General features: G+C 43.2%; 1 protein-coding gene across 5 annotated transcripts in view; it reads left to right on the top strand.

Annotated features, from left to right (window-relative positions):
* The window catches only part of AMIGO2 (adhesion molecule with Ig like domain 2), a 45,893-nt gene extending 25,394 nt beyond the window's left edge, over positions 1–20,499 (top strand). For 2 of the 5 annotated variants that reach the window (XM_009680858.2, XM_068934070.1), the window contains 2 exons: positions 667–769; positions 15,048–20,499. In XM_009680858.2, the coding sequence (XP_009679153.1) occupies positions 15,121–16,686 (1,566 nt within the window). In that variant the 5' untranslated portion in view covers positions 667–769; positions 15,048–15,120 and the 3' untranslated portion in view covers positions 16,687–20,499. Of the gene's footprint in view, positions 1–666; positions 770–6,803; positions 6,946–7,437; positions 7,508–15,047 lie in introns of those variants that run through there. The other 3 variants (XM_068934096.1, XM_068934076.1, XM_009680859.2) reach the window with 3 other exon arrangements.
* Positions 20,500–20,868: the final 369 nt, after the last annotated feature.

Genomic DNA, 20,868 nt, shown 5'->3' with positions numbered 1-20,868 from the left:
ACATAGCCAACTGAAAAAAAAAAACAGAGCGCCTTGCTCTTTGTACCAATAAAAAGGTTTAAGGGCAATTTTAAGCCAACCATCAATATGAAACAGCCCAGAATAGATTCTGGTACAGACTTCTACCTCAGTGCAAGACAAATGCCAGTCGGAGAGAGCAGGACTGGGAATTCCAGTTGCTGGAAGCTCACACAAACTTGGCAGTAAACTGTGCTGAACTGTGCTGTGATCATTTCAGCCTCTGAAGCCGAAGGGTCAGGAGGAAGAACACAAAGGTTCTCTGCAAAATCTGAAACGGGCCTGAGGCATGCTCAGCGTGATAGGCCACACCAGCACTCCCACAGGAGCTGCAAATGAAAAGGCGATACACAGCCATTATGATGAAACATTGCTGGATTTGACTGTCCATGCTTTGCAGCTGCAGCAGAAAGAATGAGCGAAACACTGAATGCAATTCCACATGTAAACTAAATTCTACCCTTACCTAAATTCTACCTTTGCTGATTTCAAGTTACATCGCTATAAATAATGGGCCAAAGTGTCATTTTGTTTCCAGCTCATACATTGCCAAAAGAAATAAGTAGCGAAGCGGCATTCACATCCAGGGCCACAGTGCCAGTTCCCAAGAAATATTTTTCTTATATCAACTTTTTTTTTTTTCAAAAGGAACTAATGATAATGGATGGTTGTGATCATCCCTGGTATTAATTCAAGTGAAATCAAAACAGTTTCAGCCTGGATTAATACGGATCATAAAAGCCTTTGCAAAGTAAGTACATTCACCAAAATAATATACAATTTTCTTTCTTTCCTACACAGTTTTCCTATGTTATTTGGCAACTGCTTGCTAAGTGCCTGTAGAAAAACTTCTGCTTAAAAAAGCACACCGGCTGGGAGAGTGGGTCATAATAATTGTTAAGAGCTAAATTTTGTTGTTTTACAAAAGGTAGAAATATAGCTTTGGTTCACATCTCCCAAAGCGTAGTTCCGGCACCTTACAGCTATAACACATTATCATGAGCAGTTGTAGAACTGTAATAGCCTTTTGCAGGAATTTGTGGGCAGAAAATTGTCTGTCTTTTCCACTCATAAAAGTACACCCACCAGAGCAAACTTACAGCACTGATGTATTAGACTTAGTGCCTTCATAAGTGCCTCTGAGCATCTTGCTTCACACGCTCTGAGCCTCCATGCACCTGGCCACAGAATGGAGACTCCTATCTAGTACCTTCAGTCATATGACGAGAAAGAGATGCAGACTAAGGCTGCAGGTGGGGGACTGAGCTTCCGGACAAGCCTTTTTTTATTATCGTTTCTTTCTGCACAGGAGGAGCTCTCTATGCAATGCACCGCCTCCTGTGCTCTCTCCCACTCTGTAAGTCCGGACTTCAGGCATAGCCACCTGACAGATCAGGCTGTAAGCTCACGTCGATCAGGCTGATCATTTGTGATCTATCGCATCTGGCATGTGGGGTCTTGGAGTACAAGAGAAAATGTGCAGAAAATGCATGAAAAGTATGAGAGAGAGCAGGAGGTAGGAGCCAACGGAATCACATACACGGTGTGAGACACTACAGAGAACCTGCCTGCCTTTCCTGCCAGTGCTGCATATGCACAAAATGGGTTTGCACTATGCGTCCTGATAAGTATCGCTGCTGTATTGCAGAGAAGCCTATGGCTACATTCATGGACAATTAAAGTCAAGAGGGTGAGATTTCACATCTTCCTTTCCCTTGTGCCTCATATTGCAAATTTAGAGATTATTCACAAATACTTCATATATTGCCACAGGCACATAGTATTCAAGTTTTAATAAAAAAATCCACTTGCATATTCTCCCTTTAGATGTTATTTTAGAGTTACTGCAGTAAATCACTACAGCCCTTTATACTGCAAAATGAATCTGGTGTTCTAGAAAAGCTTTCCCACTTTTATTTTGGCTATCCTAGAGACATGTGGTGTCTTCAGAAACAAGTTATGTCTGACTGCATTCAAAAACACCTCTTTAAGTCCATCAATAAGATGTATTTGCATAAAGGATTTTAAAGGTTAGATTACTTTTTAAAGGTTAGATTACTAACATTTTAAAGCATTTTAAGCATTTTAAAGGTTAGATTACTTACCTGTTATCATAGAAAAGCTGTCATACCGCTTTAAGAGACTGCTCAAGGCCATAACAAATTACTTTCACAAATGTTTTTACTATCAAAGGCTAAATTCAGTGAACCAATAACTTTTTGTTAATTTGCAACATTTTCTCAAGTTCCGCTTCTGGAATAGAAAATGAAAATAAATTATCTTCTAGTCCTTAACAAGGCCTTCCTTGCATATAAATGTGCTCCAGAGACTTGAGGACTACTTAACAGTGTCTCTGCGTGTATTTGAGATGTGGAAATGCTAAGACTTGAGGACTCTAAAAATCCACAGGAACACACGAGCCGCTGACACTTATATCTGTTGTTTTCTAAATGTCCAGGTTTTGATGACCAAAGTAAGAATGCATCTTAGAATGCTCATTCACTTTTCATAACACATATGAAGCACCTCTGTGTACTAGGAATACCTAGATTCAAGCTGTTTCAGTGTTTTAGAAATCAACCAGGATATAAATTGTACGGTCTGTATGTTATATACAAACTTGATGGCATCAGCACAAAACTAGGACACTCCTAAAGTAAACCAGTTCAGTTAGCAGACATAGACATATGTGTCTGCTACTTTTTTCCCATCTTCAGTCTTATAAAATCTTTGATAAGGCAAAGACACCAGAGAGGACCGAAAGTGACAGCAACAAATCTGCCCAATCAACGAACTGACATTTCAGTTCTGAAGAAGCATCTAAATGGGGAAAAGACAAAAAGTCAGGTCAACATCAATGAATGTAAGTACTGCAGTGCTTTTACCGTGAAGTGTACTCTCCCCTAATGAGAACCTCCAGCTCTCATTGAGGCCAGTATCAGCCTCTCTGACTCCCTGTTCAACAGTACTCACCAGCTGGTGGCAATTCTGAGGACAGAATGAGGAAAGTTGGCACTGCTGGGCAGACGATGCTCCACGGCTCTTTGAATATCCCCTCTAGATCTGCAGCATTATAAATCCGATAATAAGGAGCAATAGAATAGGTCTGAGTGACAGAGAGGAAGAAAAGGGAATTCTGAAGGTCTATGGGTGGGGGATGAGGAACCACTTGCTCTGGTAGGGACTGAATACTCCAGGTAGGAGTCCCAGTTATTGAGCTAAAGAATCAGTGTCTTATTTTCTTTCTGTTTAGTCTAATGAATAGCATCTATTCAATCATGGGTGTAAAAAAGAACTTTTCAGCAGGAAAAAGAAAAAATAGATTGAGCCTTTGGAGACTTAGAAACCTGGTGAATAGAGCACCCAGGTGGGATGAGACAGCTGTGTTTAGGTCCCAGCTGCAAACTGGGCAGAAAATGGAGTTGAAAGAGTAATTATATCTCTCATGCGACTGTCCTGATCATGATCTGATATACATAGCCAGCCCCGAAAGCCAAGCCTCCCACTGCCACCTCCGCCAGACCTGCCTTCTGTTCTCTCCATCCCCTGAGACACTGCAGTATTTGACCTTCCATTTCCTCAGATACCTCATGTTCTGCTTCAGGGCATGCCCAAAAGCATCGCAGTCTGGATAGGACCAAGCATCTGTGCATGTATCTCATGTCAAGGCCCTGCTAAGATCCATGGACCCGGTGTTCTTCACATCACTCCCCTAAGGGGCTTGATCCACCATGTGTAGTCAAAGTTGTTTGGTTTAGACTGTGTTCAAAACACAGCATCACCTACCACTTTCTTCTAAAACTTGAGTGGGGAATAAAAATAAATTATTCCCCTTACATACTCACAAATTGGTGCTTGAAGTCCTTGCGCAGCTTGTCTCCCTTCCTTCTTCTACCTGCTCAGAATTCACGCACACAGCCCACATCTCCCAGTTCCCTGATATACCCAAACTGCCAGACTGGACCTACGCTGAAACAATCTAATTCAGGACTGAGAGAGAGGGAGCACAGAAGGAATAAGGCTTTCCAACCTTTTCTATTGCATGTTATCTAATGGCTGTAATGTGCATAACTAGACCTTAAACTGGAGACGGGAACTCCTTCTTCCCATGTGAGCGCTATGGTAGAAAACCATGTTCTTGCTTGTGCCTTTTTCTAGTTTTTTTTAAAGTCAAGTTTAACAGGAGAAGGAGAGGACATTCCTCCCCTTTCAGTATCCCCTTGACTCATCCTAATTAGTCCCTAGCCCAAGAGTAAAGGTGCTTGCTCATGAATGGGGCTGTAAACTCCCTGGAACCAAGGTGAATCTAGATACAGCTTTTGAAAAATCAAGCCCTGTAATGATCATTTATATAAGTGTAACAAACTTGCTGTTTTACTAAAAACAGCATTTATTCGATTTTTGGTCGAAGATATTACAGGCATTTATGGATTTGTGGGTTTTTTTTTATTTCAAGCACAGGGGAAATATTAAAAGTTCTTCTCAAGCTCAGTCAGTCTGTCTGGCACTGTATAGGACATGAAAACAAGAACAGTTCCATCACTGAAAAGCTTTCGCTCTAATAGATAGCTTGGTAGAGGGGCAGGAAAACACAGGCAGTATCCTGATGTTTTTGGAAGAAGGAGACAGCGATCAGCAATTCTCTGTAATAAACACCTCTACTGGTGATGCCAGAAACCTTACATTTGTATAGCTTAGCAAGAGAAAGGTTTCACGTCCTAATTAATGCACTGTCAGCCTCACACAGTTTGTGCCCGTGTACGATCAACAAAGACTCTGGATAGGTACTGTTTTCACATTGGTACTATTTGGTACAAGAAGAGCAATTACCAATTTTTCTCATCCAAATCAGATTTTTGATTGGAATGAACCTTATAATGTTACTTAGTATGTAACAAGTGTCTAAAGCATCTTTGTGTGTGAAATAGCACAACGTATTAGATTGCATCATGCCATGGGTTAGCTTGTCAATATTAAACAGGAATGCAGAATTGCTGGGGTTACAACCGGCTGCTTCCAGACTTACAAGAATCCTGTAGTTCTAAACTGCCTTCAGACTGCTTGACGAATCCCTTATGATTTCTCCACAAAGTCTGCTTATTGACAGATGGACTCTATCTGTAAGCTGAGCAGATCATGTAAGGACCATTGCAACTCCCATCGATTCCTTGAGCATCTGGGCCCTGAGATCTCCACATAAAAAGCAAATCCCAGTCAGCATTAATGAGCAAAATAAAATTGGAAAACAAAATTCTAATTGCCTTAATTATTACACATTTCACTATGTTTTGGATCCTTCCCTCCCCAAAGTAATTATCTCCATGTTGAGATACTATGATTGGAATCTAAATAATTAATTGGCTTCAAGCCTTACTATCTTTGCTTCTTACTTACTTTGCACCAAGGAGTACTCCACATTTATCAAGGTCTGAACAAATTGCGGTTAACATTGTTATTATTTTTAAATCAGATTATTTTAAAGAAAATGTGAAAAACACTCACAAATACACAGCTACTCCATGTGCTACTGCAGACAGAATTTTCATTACACAAGAAGGACTTCAGGAAGCATTCAGGGTCAAAATTTTCAGTTTTGACAGTAGGAGAAGGAAACTAAAAAGTTAATATCATCTTCCTGTGATTGTGTTGGCAATATGATCAACTTAAATTTCACCCAGTATTTTAATACATCTAGGCAACTAGAAATGTTTAACGGTTTAGAAAAAGTCCAAATGAAGCCAACAAGTATCTTTAAACAAATGAATATTCCACTGGAGTGTCTGAAACCAATCAGTGCTGAATCGGTAACCTGGAGACTAAAATGATTTCACTGGTGCATCATCCAAATGCACAGAAATACAGAAATTAAACACAGCATGTGAACAACAAAGAGCAAACTGGATTTTTATGATAAGGTAGTGATCCAAAAGTCATTGAAATCAATGGCAATATCACCCATAGCTCAGTGGTCTTCAATTATTTTGAATCACATTTCTAATGAATTCCTTGTACCAAATTGAAGAATTTCAGTTTGATGCAGGGTGAGTTCGAGGACAAGGAAGATCCCTTGAGCACTGCATGTAGCCACAAAATGTCATATTAAAAATCAGTTTGCTATGTGTCCTTGGAAGAAAAACATGATTTACAACAGCTTGCACAAGCCTGTTTGCTGAAAGTTATTCTATAAACTGTATGCATGGATGACTATAAATCCAAAATCTCTGTTGTTTGCTAAACTAGTCCCTGTTCAGTTTCAGTCTCTAAATGTAGGGTACTTTAAATGATGGTGGAAATTTAGTGATAACTACCACCGGGGACTGCTAAAACCACCTCGGAACAGTGGGAAGAATGTGCTGAGTCTCTAACTACAGCTTTGCCTCTTCATTACCTGGTCGTGCTTTCCCACTCGAAGCAGCTTTCCCACAGATCCGCTGCTCAAGACAAGCTGGGTATATGGCACTTAATTTTAGATAGCCCCTTGTATCATTTGATAGCCTCCTTTGTTCTCATCAAAGCCCGGTTTACTGTGAAGCCTCTCTTGATTTTCATCATTTAATTAACCGGGGAATTGTTTTCCAAAGCCAGCACAATGCCTTTCAGATTTATCTCTGCGTTACTAACACCCTGCGGCTCTCGCTCTCCGCTCGTGGAGAGTTTCGGTGCGTTTAACGGGGGCCATATATTCCGCCGCGCTCTTTAGCGAACCCTGCCTCCCCCGTCTGCAGTGCAACCGCGGTGGCAGTCCCCAGCCCGGCAGCGGGAAGCTGAAGAGCAGGCTCGGGCTCGGGGGATGATCGGCGCGGAAGGGGCCGAAGCCAACCCCCGCGGCGGCGCGGCTCTCCGCGGGGGCGCTCGGCCACCACTTGGCGGAAAGTTGCCTGGAGAGCCGCAGCCGGGCACGGCACGGCACGGCCCGGCCCGACGCGGGTGAGGGCGGCGCGGGCGGCGGCTGGGCTGCAGCCGGGCGCCGGGCGCAGCCCGCGGGCGCGGGCCGGGGAGGCGGGGAGCGAGCAGCGAGCAGCGAGCAGCGAGCAGCGGGGGCGGAGCGGGGCGGCCGGGCGCTCCTCCTCCGGGGCTCCGACGGCGCCGTCCCGCGCCCGCGGAAGTCCCGCGGACCGCTTGCAGGGGGGGAAGCGGCTTTCGGTCCTGCACGGCGGGGGCGAGGGGGAGGAGGGAGCAGGGAATAAAAGCCCCAGCCCGCGCCCTGTCGCTACAGCTGGGAGCCGCTTGCCCGCCCTCCTCGTCCTCATCATCCTCCGGCGTCTCCTGCACCGCCGGGCGCGGATCCGGCCGCTCTGCGCCATCCCGCTGCCGGGGACGACCGGCCCAGCCGGGCCCGGTCTTGCCCGCCGGCGGGGAGCCGCGGCCCCGAGCTTGCGAGCGGCGCGGCGCGGCGCGGAGCATGCGGGGCCGGGGCTGGCGGCGGCGGCGGGGCCGGCACCGCGCCGCCCGCGCCCCCCGGCCATGAAGCGGCGGCCGGGCGCTCCAGGTAACGCTGCCCGGCGGGGCCGGGCCGGGCGGGGCGGCAGCGCGGGGTGCGAGGCGCCCTGCGCCGCCGGGGCCGAAGCTCCGCTTGGGCGGACCGAGGACTGGATCCGCCTGGGTGCCGTGTCGGTACCGAGCGCGGCCGCCGGCTCTCGCCCAGCCCGGCCCTCACCTGGCGAGAAGCGCTGCGCGGCCGCGGTGCGCTCGCAGCCCGCGGCGGAGGGGAAGGGGGAAGGCGAGGGGCGGATGTGCGAGGGCGGGGGCAGCCCCCGGCGGCACCGGGCACCGCGAGCGGCCGCGGCGCTGGAGGCGGCGGCGGGCTGAGCCGCCCGGGGCGGCGGCGGCGGCGGTGCGGGGCCGTCGGGAGCGGCGCCGTCGGGCGGCCCCGCGGCGCGGCGGCCCGCGGGGGGCTCGTGGGAGCCCCCGCAGCATAGACGAAGGGGCTCCCCTGGGTTTAGCCCGCCGGGATGAGCCGGAGACGGTGAGGATCCTGCACTGAGCAACTAAACTTCCGTAAGAGCTGGCATAGCTTGGAGACTGGTTAATGATACTGGGGACTGAGCCGCTACAGCTTGTCATAGGGAAATTGCATTTTAGTTCGTCGCTTGATGATCTCCTTAGCAACTGAAGTCGTATTTGCAAGGCTGAAGCTAGGATGCAGCTGGATTAAAAAGTAACACGGCAAAAAGGATGCACTGTGCTTTTCTTCCATTTGTTTCACTGAGCGTATTTCTTTTGTGCTCTGGGATAAGAGCTGCAGACTATTAACTTCGTGTAGATGGTACTGCTGTAGACAGATTGCTGTTGGTTAGCCTAACTCAGTCTCTGTGATACGTCACACAGTTGCTCATCTGTGTCTCAGTTTCTTCAAGCCAAGTAAGTTATCATCAGTACAGAAAAATAAAAAATCTGTCTTCAGAGAGATTCTCTTTAGTGAGGGATGAGTGGGAAAAGATAGTTTTATCTGGATGAAGTTACTTGGACAAATTCATCCCTAATCCAGTGCTGCTGAGGTCAATGATTTTACTTTATCTTGATGGATCAGATTTTCAGTCAAAGTACACTTTTATCTTCACAGCTTAAAAAAAAGTTGTCTCAGAGTAACCACCTTATGTTAGCTGTCTTTCTGCAAAAATACAATAGTACTACAATAATGCTCTAGTTTTAACCTGAGGCAAACTGGCACTAAGTGCTAATGTTCACCTTGTTAGCAGAGGAGAGCAATAAAGCAGGTTGATCATTCCAAAGGAGATAACACTGTTTTTTTAGCAGTGAAAATGAGACTGGAATCTACTTTGAGCTACTCTATTACAGTTGGCTTTCCACTACAGTATTTTGAGGCCGTGACAGCTAGATGCTGTCCAAAGAGACCACTTTATTTGCCAGAGTGACCTCAGGATCAGCTTGCTGCAAAAGTGATGTAAAGCCTTTTCATCACTGTTGGGTCCTGCATCAAGCACAGCTTAGCCCAGTTCAAGGATTTAGACCAGTATATCAGGGCATCACCCAGATGTGATTCAACAGCAGTCTGCCCTCTGCTCCTTCATGACACTAAATCTCAGGGATTGTGATGCCCAGACAATCCACATCTGCTCAGTCAGAGATGCTGAGCACAGCTGTCGGATGGAGATTGGATTCAGAGAGCGCCTTTCCCTCTGAGTGTTAAAAGCAGAGCAGAGCTTGGAAATTGGACTGAGGTGTCCACCAAGGGGATATTTCCTCTGACAGCATCCCCCACATGCAGTAGGAATGCAGGTTTCAGATCTTCCTTGTAACAGTAACATTTTCAAAGATTGATTGTTTAAGATGCCGCTGGATTATTTGTAATTAATGGCTCTATCCAAGTACATAAGCAGGATCCGTAAAGTTAAGATTAAAAGTAATAATAATTGTGTAATATTGTTGTTTTAAATTAATAAAACCCCATTTTAACAGTCATTATTTTTTCCTTGTTCAAGATAAAAAGATTTGTTACATACAATCCAAAAAGGGCTGCAAGGAATCAATGTTAACACTTTAGCCATTCTATTTAGTTTCATGTATTATTATAGTTAACTAATACAGCCTTGATTCATCTAATACCAGGCTGGAAGAAGGGGGAGAGGAACTGTGCGGGGGCTGGGAGGTGATGGGAATGTGAAAAGGTGGGCGAGCGATGAGCTAGTGACAAGCGGGCTGGTGAGACTGGGGGGATGGAGGGTGAGGAGAGTGAGCGGGGAGGGAGGAAGTGGTACTAGCAAGGGAAACAGCTAGCAGATGTTGAAGTGATGTGGACCTTTTGGAGGGTGAACTGCGATATTTCTCGTGTTTTTTACTGGCTGAGCTCTTGATTCTATAGCCTTAACTATTCCTGTAGTACAGGGGTTTTGTGCTCAAGTGTTTGGATTTTCACTGCGCAGAAAGTGCCAACCAGGCTTCCAATTGCATGGGACTATTTGTATCACCAGTGTACAGGAAGGTGTTATTCCTGCTGCAAAGCCCTGTTCAATCAAATTTGCTTAATATTGAAAAGACTAGTTAGTGGTAATGTTTGCAAAAGCACTCAGGTGACTTCAGATCTCCCATCTCATTCACTGCCTAAATTGGGAGACACAGTGCATAAGGATTTTTCAGGAAAGTCTCAAATGAACTGAGAAGTAGCTGGGTATACAGGTTTTCCTGGAAGAAATAGCCATAAGCCTGGAGATACTTAGAGGAGAAGTTGTTGTCAAGATTACCACTGTAGCATTAGTGGGGGAGATAACCTGGAGAAAGTGGGAATGATTAATGAAGGACGTAAGCTGATCTTTCTTACAGTGACAACTGATGGTGAGGATGCTCACAGCTGCCCAGCATCCTCCTTTTCCATGCAGCTCTAGGTGCTTATTACTTCCAAAAACATTAAAAAGATCAAAACGAAGAGCCAAATCCTCAACTGCTCTACAACTTGCTCTGTTGTAGCCAATTGAGCCGTTCTTGTCAACAGAGGATAATCCCTGGAATAGGCAGGATATGCCCTGCATTTCTCCTCAAACAGATAAGGAACATGTGCCCTGTTACTGCACAGATGATTCATCTTGGGAAGTACTGTGTTTTTGGCAGTGAACTTAAAAAGTATCACACTTTAACATCACATATATACCAATTTTTCAAAAATTCAAGTACCAAACCCCAAATCGTGCCTTTCACTATACTATAAATCAAGAAAGCTGTTTACCTAGCTCATTCGGAAATAATAAAGTACTATAGCCAGAGTCTGTTGACACATGTTAGCTGATAGTATTTAACAGCAATATTTCTTTTGAGAAAATATATAATATCGAAGTTCACAAAACAATACTTTTCTGACGTGAAGTAATTTTATTAAGATGAAATAATATGCCACTTATTAATATAAGATTGATAGCAGGCCTTATTCTTTCTGGCTACTTAACATCTACACATACAAACCCAGAATGGTGTTTTGAATCATTTTGAATAGGTTCAAATGATCACGTGTTAATATTTACGTTCAGCATGCTTGTGTTTGATGCAGAATAGCCTGTATAATTTGTACAGAAGTTTTCGTATTCCCAAAGGATGGAGCAAATTGCACTGCCACAGTGTTTTGGTATCCTTTACTTTTCTGGAGCTCTGTAGAGTATCCTGCTCTCCAAAAGGGCAAAGAGCCTATCAGAAATGTGGATGCTGCTTTGAGTGAGCAAGCGCTCACCAGCTAAACTGGCCATAGCCAGGAAGGTTTCTCCTTATCAGGGTACTCTCAAAATAGCCTTGTGTGGACACAGTAACATTGATGTCCTTAGTATGGCTTTGCCTTGCTTTGCAAGGGAAGTTCTCTGAAACAATTCTTGTTTGGCAACTTTAACAAACTTTGGAAATGGAAAAACATGTTTTCAGATCTTAGACTGTTTTTACTCCTTAGAACTCAAAGGTATTATGCTGATGCACACCAACTATGAATCTGTCCTTGGGATTTGATTGCAGACTGGCTCAGAGTTTCTGGTGAGAGAACTGTAGGTATGGATAGAAACAAACATGCAAGGCTATTTAGTGTATTAAACCTGGTCAGTGCCTTCCCAAACTGGGCACTGACCTAGTGTATCCCATTTGGAGCATCTCTAGGATTGCAGTTATATTCAGTACAGGAGCTGATTTTGAAAGTGCCATTCATCTTTTGCAAGTGCAATGATATTTAAAATTAGGTTGCAGAGGTTGCAAAATTGAGCATGCAAACATTAGTAGGAAAGGCAACCTATCTTTGCTCCTCTTTATAATGCTTTATAATTCAATATTTATAATAAAATTTTTAATCAAATAGTTTTATGGTAGACAGTTTTCAGATACCACGTTTCATGCAATGCACAGAATACTGTACTAACTAAATGAGCAGTTATTAAATACTTGCTTCTCATCTTTCAGCGTGTGTACCTTGTGCAAATCCATACTGGGTTAACAACATTATTTCCTGATAGTCATTTCTATAGTGCTTTCAAAGAACTCACCCTCTAGAGTAGCTTTTCTCTCTTAATTGTCTCCATAAAAACTAGCTAGCAAAAATACCCAAATTAACTGTTTTTGATTAGGCAATGTAAATGGCCTGTGTAGCGCTATCTTAGAACTGGATAACAAAAACTTAATTCACAGAATCAGAGAATTGTTGAGGTTGGAAGGGACCTTTGGAGATCATCTAGTCCAACCACCCTGCTCAAGCAGGGTCACCTGGAGTAGGTTGCCCAGGACCATGTCCAGACAGTTTTTAAATATCTCCAGGGAAGGAGACTCCGCAACCTCTCTGGGGCAACCTGTTCCAGTGTTCAATCATCCTCATAGTAAGGAATTTTTTCCTTAAGTTCAGGCAGAACTTCCTACGTTTGAGTGTGTGCCCATTGCCCCGTGTCCTGTCACTGGGCACCACTGAGAAGCTCCTTTTGCAACGCGCTTCCAAAATCCCTTTTGGTTCCTAACTCCCTGTTGAATTCCATAGGCAATTAGACACTTTAGTAGGATCTAAAAGCCTAGAAGACTTTATGAATCTTGATATTAACTTTTTATCCTGATCAATTCATTTATTTTTACAACGACTCTATAGTTAAGATCATGTTGCTATACTCCTTTTATATACAGGGAAGCAAACTACTTTTGACCTGGTAGCAAAAAGTGTCAAGCAGAGCACTTGGAATTTTATCTGTCCAGAGCGGAGTTCCCATGGATAGTCACAGCGGTCTGCAGTTCTCAGCACTTCTTCCGATCAGTCCCTCCCAAATTTAATACACAGAGGTTCCTTATTTTCCAAGTATCAAGCTGGTGACTGTAATGTGTTCCTTATCTTCTAAGACTCCAGTTGACATAATTTGCCAGCTCTCACAGAAATTCTGTAATAGGTAGGATATGTTCCAGTACTCAAGTATTGCCATTTACTTACCTTTTGATGTAATCGTTCCTTTTTTTTCCCCTCTGATCCAGTGCTTTGTGTGAGGAAGGGCTTTGTAGAAAAAATGTTAAATGATCGTGTAACTAAAGACTGCATATAAAATTTAAAACGGCACAAAAGACCTTAATTCTGGCACTTTTTGGTGTCTGAGCACTTGACTTGGCAGTCTTGCAAAAACCTCTTCATACAGTTTTTGTGAATGCAAACATTTAAAGTATATATAGATAGGTAGATAGGCAGAGATATAGATGAAGATATTCGTGGAAGAATTTTCCCCTCCTGCTGCCTTTATCTTTATCCTTCAAATGGCTCATTAGCAAGTTCAGCTCTTTAGATTCATGGTGCATCCTCTACCACTTATGAGTAGGAGTCTGTGGTCAGCAGAAAATAATAGACTGCCAGCTTGACAGAGGGATAGAGGAAAGTGGAATATGGAACTGAAGGGGAGTGCAGCTTGTTGCCTGACACATATCCTGGCTGGCTTGAACAGAAAATCTTAGAGTGATAAGTAGCAGATTCAAAATCTCCCGAGAACTGTGTTCTAAGGTTCGTCTCCTGAAACTCTTGCCTCTCTTCTGCTTAACTTTCTTCTTGTCCTTTACTACCTTCCCATCTCCTTTTCCATTTTTATCATATGCTCAGTCACTTCATTAGTAACAATGGTGATGCTCTATTAGCATCCTGTTTCCCTGATTTTGCCCTTCCTTCCCTAGGCATCTCCTACATTCCTTTTTTCCCTCCTCTGGCTGCTTCTTCTCCCCATTCTCCTCTACCCCTTAAATCTCGCTCTTAAGATTTCTGTACCAGACTCATTCTTTCTTCATCAGTCACCCATCATCAGACAGCACAATTTCTCTTTTTATTTTGCTTCCCTCCATTTGAGCTTGCATCCTTCTTCTCCTCCTCCTTCCTGTAGCCTCCCTGCAGTCTCCCATCTCCCCATTCCTGGACATAGTCCCCATTAGCAGCCCACAACTGCTGGACAGAACAGCAACCCAGCTGCTGGGGCTGTGCTGCTTGAGTACTGTACCAATGGGTGGATAACACTGGAGAAATGAGTATGAGGTTAATATGAGGAAGCTGAATATCATACTTGAGCTGTGAAAGGATGAGGATAATCAATACATGTGGATTCACCAGGGAATTTACTGACAAACTCTTAACAGGCATCCAGGGAGAGCAAGAGTGAACAGAAATGTTCATTACTATGCTAATTATGTGTACATTTTACTCGGAGATGGCAAAAAGTATATGTCTTGGCACAGAATAACTACCCTGCCAAATTTCAAGTCTCTGTTTCAACCCATAGTGACACTAAAATATTCTCAGGGAAGTGTATGGTTGGTTTTGTTCTTATTATTTAAGTATGAGCAAAATATTTTTCCTTTACTGAGTTTTGAGAAATGGCTGACTCGTTCTAACTGAAAGTTCCTAAAACTTCTGCTTGAGGTAGACACCATGCATAGAAAATTGTGTCCTAAACAGTTATTTTGGCAGAAGCAGAAACAACAGAATACAAAATATTCCAAAGGACATCTTGAATAACTTTGCAAATAGGCTGTTACTACTTGCAGTATCAGTTATTGAATTAAAAAAAAAAAAAGAAAGAAAAACTCGTATGACATTTAAAGACTTAAGTAGTCTGAGAAAATTCTGTGCTTGAAAATGTGTGACATTTTCTGATTGGGAAAATGTAACTGCTTCCCATTAGATAAGAAAAGAACATTTTTAGATAAGGCATTTCTTTTTCCTGCATCAGAAGTTTCCTTTCTAGGCTGGCCTAGAAATGAGTAAGGGATGGCATTGTGCAGTCAAGCTCCACAGATGAGCATTGCTGATGGTGGTTTTCTATGAGCTGTTAGAAATTGCATTCCGTGGTTCAAGACTGAGGAATGGTTACAGTTTTTTGAGAGGAAAAATCATGTCTGTGATGTGAATATTTAAAGACGAATGCAGAATTTTGTGTTTATATAAAAACAATGCTAAACCGTCACCTGAGAAGAACTAGATTTTAATGATGTGAAACAGAAAGGATTAATTTGCTTTATTTGTTCAAAAGGCACGCATAAGAAATCAGGCAGGGCATGAATCTTAAATGTTAACATGCTGTACCTCTGTATTCTTCTTTTAACAGTGATTAGTGCAAAGCTAACTACACGTATAATCTCTGGCAAGGAGCACTGGGACACAGCTAAGGGACAGCCACAATGTCTTTAAACTGCCGACCAATTCCTACTCGACTTGGAGTTTTTAAACTGAACTGCAAAGGGCTGGCATGCCTCTTGGTTTTTACTGTGAGTGTTTGTGGCAATGCCTCAGGGATATGTCCAACAGCCTGCGTTTGTGCCAGCGATATCGTAAGCTGCACCAACAAGAACCTCTCCAGGGTGCCAGCAAATCTTTACAAATGTATGAAAAGACTGGATCTGAGTTATAACAGAATTGGATTTTTAGAACCTGAATGGGTCCCAGTACTGTTTGAGAAACTGAACACTTTAATACTCAATCATAATAGTATTAGCAGCATTATCACTGGAAGTTTTTCCACAACCCCAAATTTAAAGTACCTAGACTTGTCATCCAACAACCTGAAGACACTGGGCAGCCCTTTATTTCAAGAGCTGAGAGCACTGGAAGTGCTCTTGCTTTACAACAATCAGATAACGCAGATAGAGTCTTCAGCCTTTGGAGGATTGTACAAATTGCAGAAACTGTACCTGAGCTATAACTTACTCTCACACTTTCCGCTGGACTTGTACGTTGGAAAACATAAACTGAAAGAACTTGTATTGCTGGACGTTTCCTTTAATCACATCCAGTCGATGCCTATTCAGCGCCTGAGTTCAGTGCCAGCCAAACATCTTAGTGGAATTTATCTTCACGGCAACCCATTTTATTGCGACTGTATGCTGTACTCCATGCTAATCTTTTGGTATCAGAGGCACTTCAGCTCTGTGGTGGAGTTCAAAAACGAGTACGCCTGTTTGTTACGATCAGATCCAAGAGGTAACAATAAACTGCCTTTACTGCACGACAACTTTTTGAATTGCTCTGAAAGCACCATCAACAGCTCTTTCCAAGCCTTTGGGTTTATTCATGATGCGCAGGTCGGTGACAGGCTGGTTGTACACTGTGACAGCAGAATCAGCGATGCAGGCACGTACTTTGTTTGGGTTAGTCCAGACAATCGACTGCTGGAGCCAGACAGGGAGACTGACAACTTTAGGGTGTTTCACAATGGGAGCCTGGAGATAACAGATGCCCAGCTAGAGGACTCCGGGCTGTATTCCTGCATTGCAATAAATAAGAAAAGACTCCTAAATGAAACCATAGAGGTTAGAATAAATGTTAGCAATTTCACAGTGAACAGATCCCATGCTCATGAAGCATTTAACACAGCTTTTACCACCCTTGCTGCCTGTGTAGCCAGTATTATTTTAGTACTACTTTATCTCTATCTGACCCCATGTCCGTGTCAGTGTAAGACAAAGAAGAGAAAAAGGAAGCTGAACCAAAGCAGTGCCCACTCATCCATACTGAATTCCACACCACCTTCCGAGCTGCCTGCTGATGAGAAGAAGGCTAGCACTGGTAAAAGGGTGGTTTTCCTGGAACCTGTAAATGAACCAAAACACAGTCAGAATGGGAAAGTAAAACTGTTTCCTAATGACAATATAATTGCTGAGAGTATCTTAAAAACTACCCGAACAAAATCTGACTCTGACTCTGTCAACTCTGTGTTCTCAGATACACCTTTCATGCCATCAACTTAGTTTGCTGCCTGTATTTGTATTGTGCAATTAAATTTCTGAATACCTCCTTTGCTTGTAGCAACCATCAGGAAAAACAAATAAAAAGAGGAAAAAATGTTTTAAAAATTATCTATTGTCAGTCATTGAATTGAATTGTCAGTCTCCTCTTTCTGAGTGCAGGACCATGCAACAAGTGCTATCTTACTTGAGAAGAGCAAACAGCATAGCATTAATGTGAATGTTTTCAGTGCAACCTTAGCCTTGACTTTTACTCTCTGGTCTATACATAGCATTCGGTCATGCGTGGTAACAGGTGTTGTCAGTGCGTACAACTGACCCTTTAGAGACAAAAGGAATGCTGATGCCTAAAACACTCTCAGTTGTTCTGGTAACCCAGCTTCTTTGCAGTAAGCATACAAGCAAACTCATCTCAGTACTGAGAAACGTCCTCAGCGTTGCTACAACTCCTTTCACAGGCCTATAAGGTCTTCGCATTAAAATCCCTGGGGAAAAAAGTCATGAGTTTTCCTGGACTGATGGGGGTGGGAGGGATTTGCCACTAGAATGCCTAGCAATGCTACATGAAGATTTATAGCCATAAACTGATAAATTGTTTTCCTGTAACTGCGTGAAAACGTTAAGTGAAAGGGGATGGTACTCTTCTTATGCAAACTTAATCAAAGTTAGATGACCAAATTCGTTCACAGGTGTTGAGAGGTAATGAAAACAAGTAACAGTAACATGTTTACTTTGCAATTGTATTGGTCTGGGAATGGATGCTGTCAGTCATGGGGACTTGACTAAGCAGCACTAGCTCATTAAGCTGCAATAACTTAATTGCTGGAGGTCGGTTGTCTTAACTTCAGCTGGTCACTGCACGCTTGGAACTGTGTGCTCTGAAATAGTGAATAAACCTCCCATTACCACCAGGACTTCCTCTTTAATCTTAGGGGAAGGTTTGTTTCTCTTCAGATATACCTTTACAAAGTAAGTGAAATACTTCATTTGATCCTTTTAATGGCACATATTTCCAGAAGTCTCATGAAATTTATTTTCTAAAGATTTTTATGTAAAGAGGAGGAATAGCATTTGGACCGGTTCCTGAAGAATGTAGAATACCCTCCACACAGTGAATTCAGAAAGCTCAGCTTTTCTCTGGTCTTAGCCCTTGTTTTCCACTTGCTGCTTCCTACACCTGAAATGGTGTAAAGTTCTTGACCCCAGAAGCATTGGCCTGGACTGAACTGGCCTGGCCTGCATGAATTGTTGCATTAACATAAGGAACCTATTGTTATAATCAGTTTCCTTTTTTTTTAGTTTTACTTACACTGTACCTGGACTGGACTTTGCCAACCTTCCTCGGATTGAATAGTACCAACTTCAGAAGAGTCTTATTACGAATTACAGCTTATTGAAGATTAATTGGAGCATGTTTTTCTTCATTCTGTCTTTGGAGCATGTATTGAAAGGGTGAAAGATAAACAACACTAGAGCCAAAGGGCCACATGATATAGGGGAGGGTAATTTATTTTTGAGAGGCTTACTGTAATAGTCACTTGCCAATTTTGTGATTTCTTTTGAGAGACATGTCATGATGCTAAAGCTTATATTTGGCTGAGCCAAAGCTATCAACAATTGATTTGCTATGGAGAAATCCTGATGTAGCTAATTATTTGGAAGAGAGCTATCTGGAAAACAGATTACATCAGGAAACAGTGTCGCTGCAATGTGCACAAAGTATGCGGAATTAGAAAACTGCAGGAGATTTTGATTCAGATATTCAGGGAAATGGAAGACAGAAATCCTTTTTGTAAGCGCAGGACAATAGAGATTTGGGAGAGCGAGATCACCAGGCATTTGGGTCCTTTATTTGTACATTTAACTGCACACATTTAAAAACAGCTGCTGCTATCACGCAGGTTAGTGTACTTTCCATAAAGCTATCTGCCTTTTCTATCTGCATACATTCATTAGAACAAAATCAACACCTTTACCTATAAAGTCTGATGGAAAACAATTGTCTTTGCTAAAACTGGTGATAGAGCTGGGTCTTGTGTCAGTGAGGGAAAGGCCTGACCTTTAAGACATTGTCTCCTTCTTGAAGGTTTTTAGTTTAAAAGATTTAAATAAGCTGCATGAACTGCTACTGTGCCATATATGTGGTTGTACTCCATTTTTTGGTGGGGGGGTTTAGTGGCTCTTAGACAAAGGTCTGAAACAGTGGTAAGACAGAATGGGAAACTGAGAGGCAGGTATATTTCATTGGAACTGTGATTAATTGAATATTCCTGGGGAAAGCTGTGCTTATTGGCTACAGCACTGGGCGAATATTATGGTCTGTTGTAATACATAACTTTAATTGACCTGGACTTCAGTGTTTACAAGAGTGCTGACAGTTGAATCCAAACTGGACTGAAAAAGAAAACAAACTGTTGTCAGTGTGGCTGAGAGCCAGATGTCCACATCTCCTTAAAAACTACAGCTGAGCAGATACACTCCATTGCCTGTTTATAACTCAATACACTGAAACAGCATACTGAATTCATTGGATGAATTTTAAAACTGTGTGGTCATCTTAAAGGAAAAAAGGGTAGAGCCTATAGCCTTCCTTCCACAGGGCTGTTATCCTACTGCAGGAGCATAAGGATTTGTGGGATCAGGATAATGCAGCTAGATGACTAGAGAAGCTGAATGCAGTTCTAAACAGTAGAGATTTACTATGACTATTAATTGGTTGTATTTCAGTGACTGCTTCAAAGTGCTCAGTGATGCAACTGTGATTATGAACAAGGTGGCAAAACTGAAGCTTCTAAAGGAACTTTGGCTTGTTTGCTGCTTTTTCTCTGCATGTATCACAATCTCTGAGTTTGGGACAGTTTTAGTAAGGATTTTTAAAGTCTTTGCATAATATTTATCATACAGCAATGGTACCACGAATCTGTAATCCCAATCCTCTTCTTGGACAGCTATGGAAAGCCAACGCCTATTGTTCCTCTTTTCCCACAGCAAAATAAGACTTCCCGAGTCTTCTGAGCTGGGAGTCAGAAGTGTTAGCCTGCTCTGTAGCCATGCAGCCCCCAGGAGAATCTCACAGACACAAAAGGATGCAGGCTGGGGGCTGGGATACCACACCGCAGCTCCAGTAAGGTCTGCCCTTGCAGGGAGCCTTAGTTGGCAGGCTCGTCTTTTGCAAGGTCCTGAATACTTTGGCTCCAAGCCAACCACACTCTTAGACTGGGTTTGCAGTACGGCAGAGGTACCAACCCACTGGCAAGAAGTCTCTGGTGATGCAGGGGGTCATTGCTTCTTCAAGGTATCCAGAATGAGATATTTCGCATGCGATTCAGACAACCACAGGTGGGTGTTACTCTCCCTTATCTTCTTTTCCATGCCTGAGACTGTGCCACAAAGGGTCATAGATGGGGCTCTGAGCTATAGCTGTTTCGTGGGGCTCTTTGGAACCTAGGTCCTCCACAACTTGAACTGTGGTGAGCAGCTTTGCTCTTACTCAAGAACCTGTTGCATCACATCCAGCTGATTTGCAGGTTAAAAACAAGGACAACAGCAGCAGATGGTTCTTGGAGGTTATGTCCTTACCTCTTTGTGTCTCCATCACCGCACATGTCTACAAGGCATAACTGTTGCTGAGTTGGTGTGTTGGAAACCAATTGTATGGCTTGCCCTGAGTATAACTACTGCACCACTGTATTATACCTAAATTACCCACTCAGCACCTACAGTGGCAAGTAAGAGGGAACACTGCTTGTTGCCTCCTCCAGAGCTCAGTAAGGTTGAGTATCTGATTGTGACCATCTCACTAATGATGACCAATTGCCCCTCAAATATCTTAAAACTGCTACCAAAAAAGCTGAAAGCTGAGAGTGTACCAAAGTGCTTTCCTGAAGTCAGCCCTTAGTCTGGATTTGGTTATAACTGTTCCATGTCCTTTTAGCCCAGTTGTCCCCCACCAGCTTATTGGGCAAATAGTGCTCTGGGTTAATAATGCATCTATCTCCTTAGCATTTTTTCTTAGAAAAGATAGATTTCTGAGGCTGGCTAATGACAGAGTGAAAAGACAGTGGTTTATTATAGCTCTTGTCCTTCTGAGCAAAGTTGTGATTAGAACTGCAAACTTTGACCTGGGACAGCATAAGATTATTTTTGTCTACCAGAGTGAATCAACGTCCTTCAGGGTGCTTATGT

The sequence above is a fragment of the Struthio camelus genome, chromosome 1 (genome assembly GCF_040807025.1).
Source record: "Struthio camelus isolate bStrCam1 chromosome 1, bStrCam1.hap1, whole genome shotgun sequence".
Taxonomy (NCBI): Eukaryota; Metazoa; Chordata; class Aves; order Struthioniformes; family Struthionidae; genus Struthio; species Struthio camelus.
The sequence above is the reverse complement of the archived record's forward strand: the minus strand, read 5'-3'. Positions and strand labels throughout refer to the sequence as shown.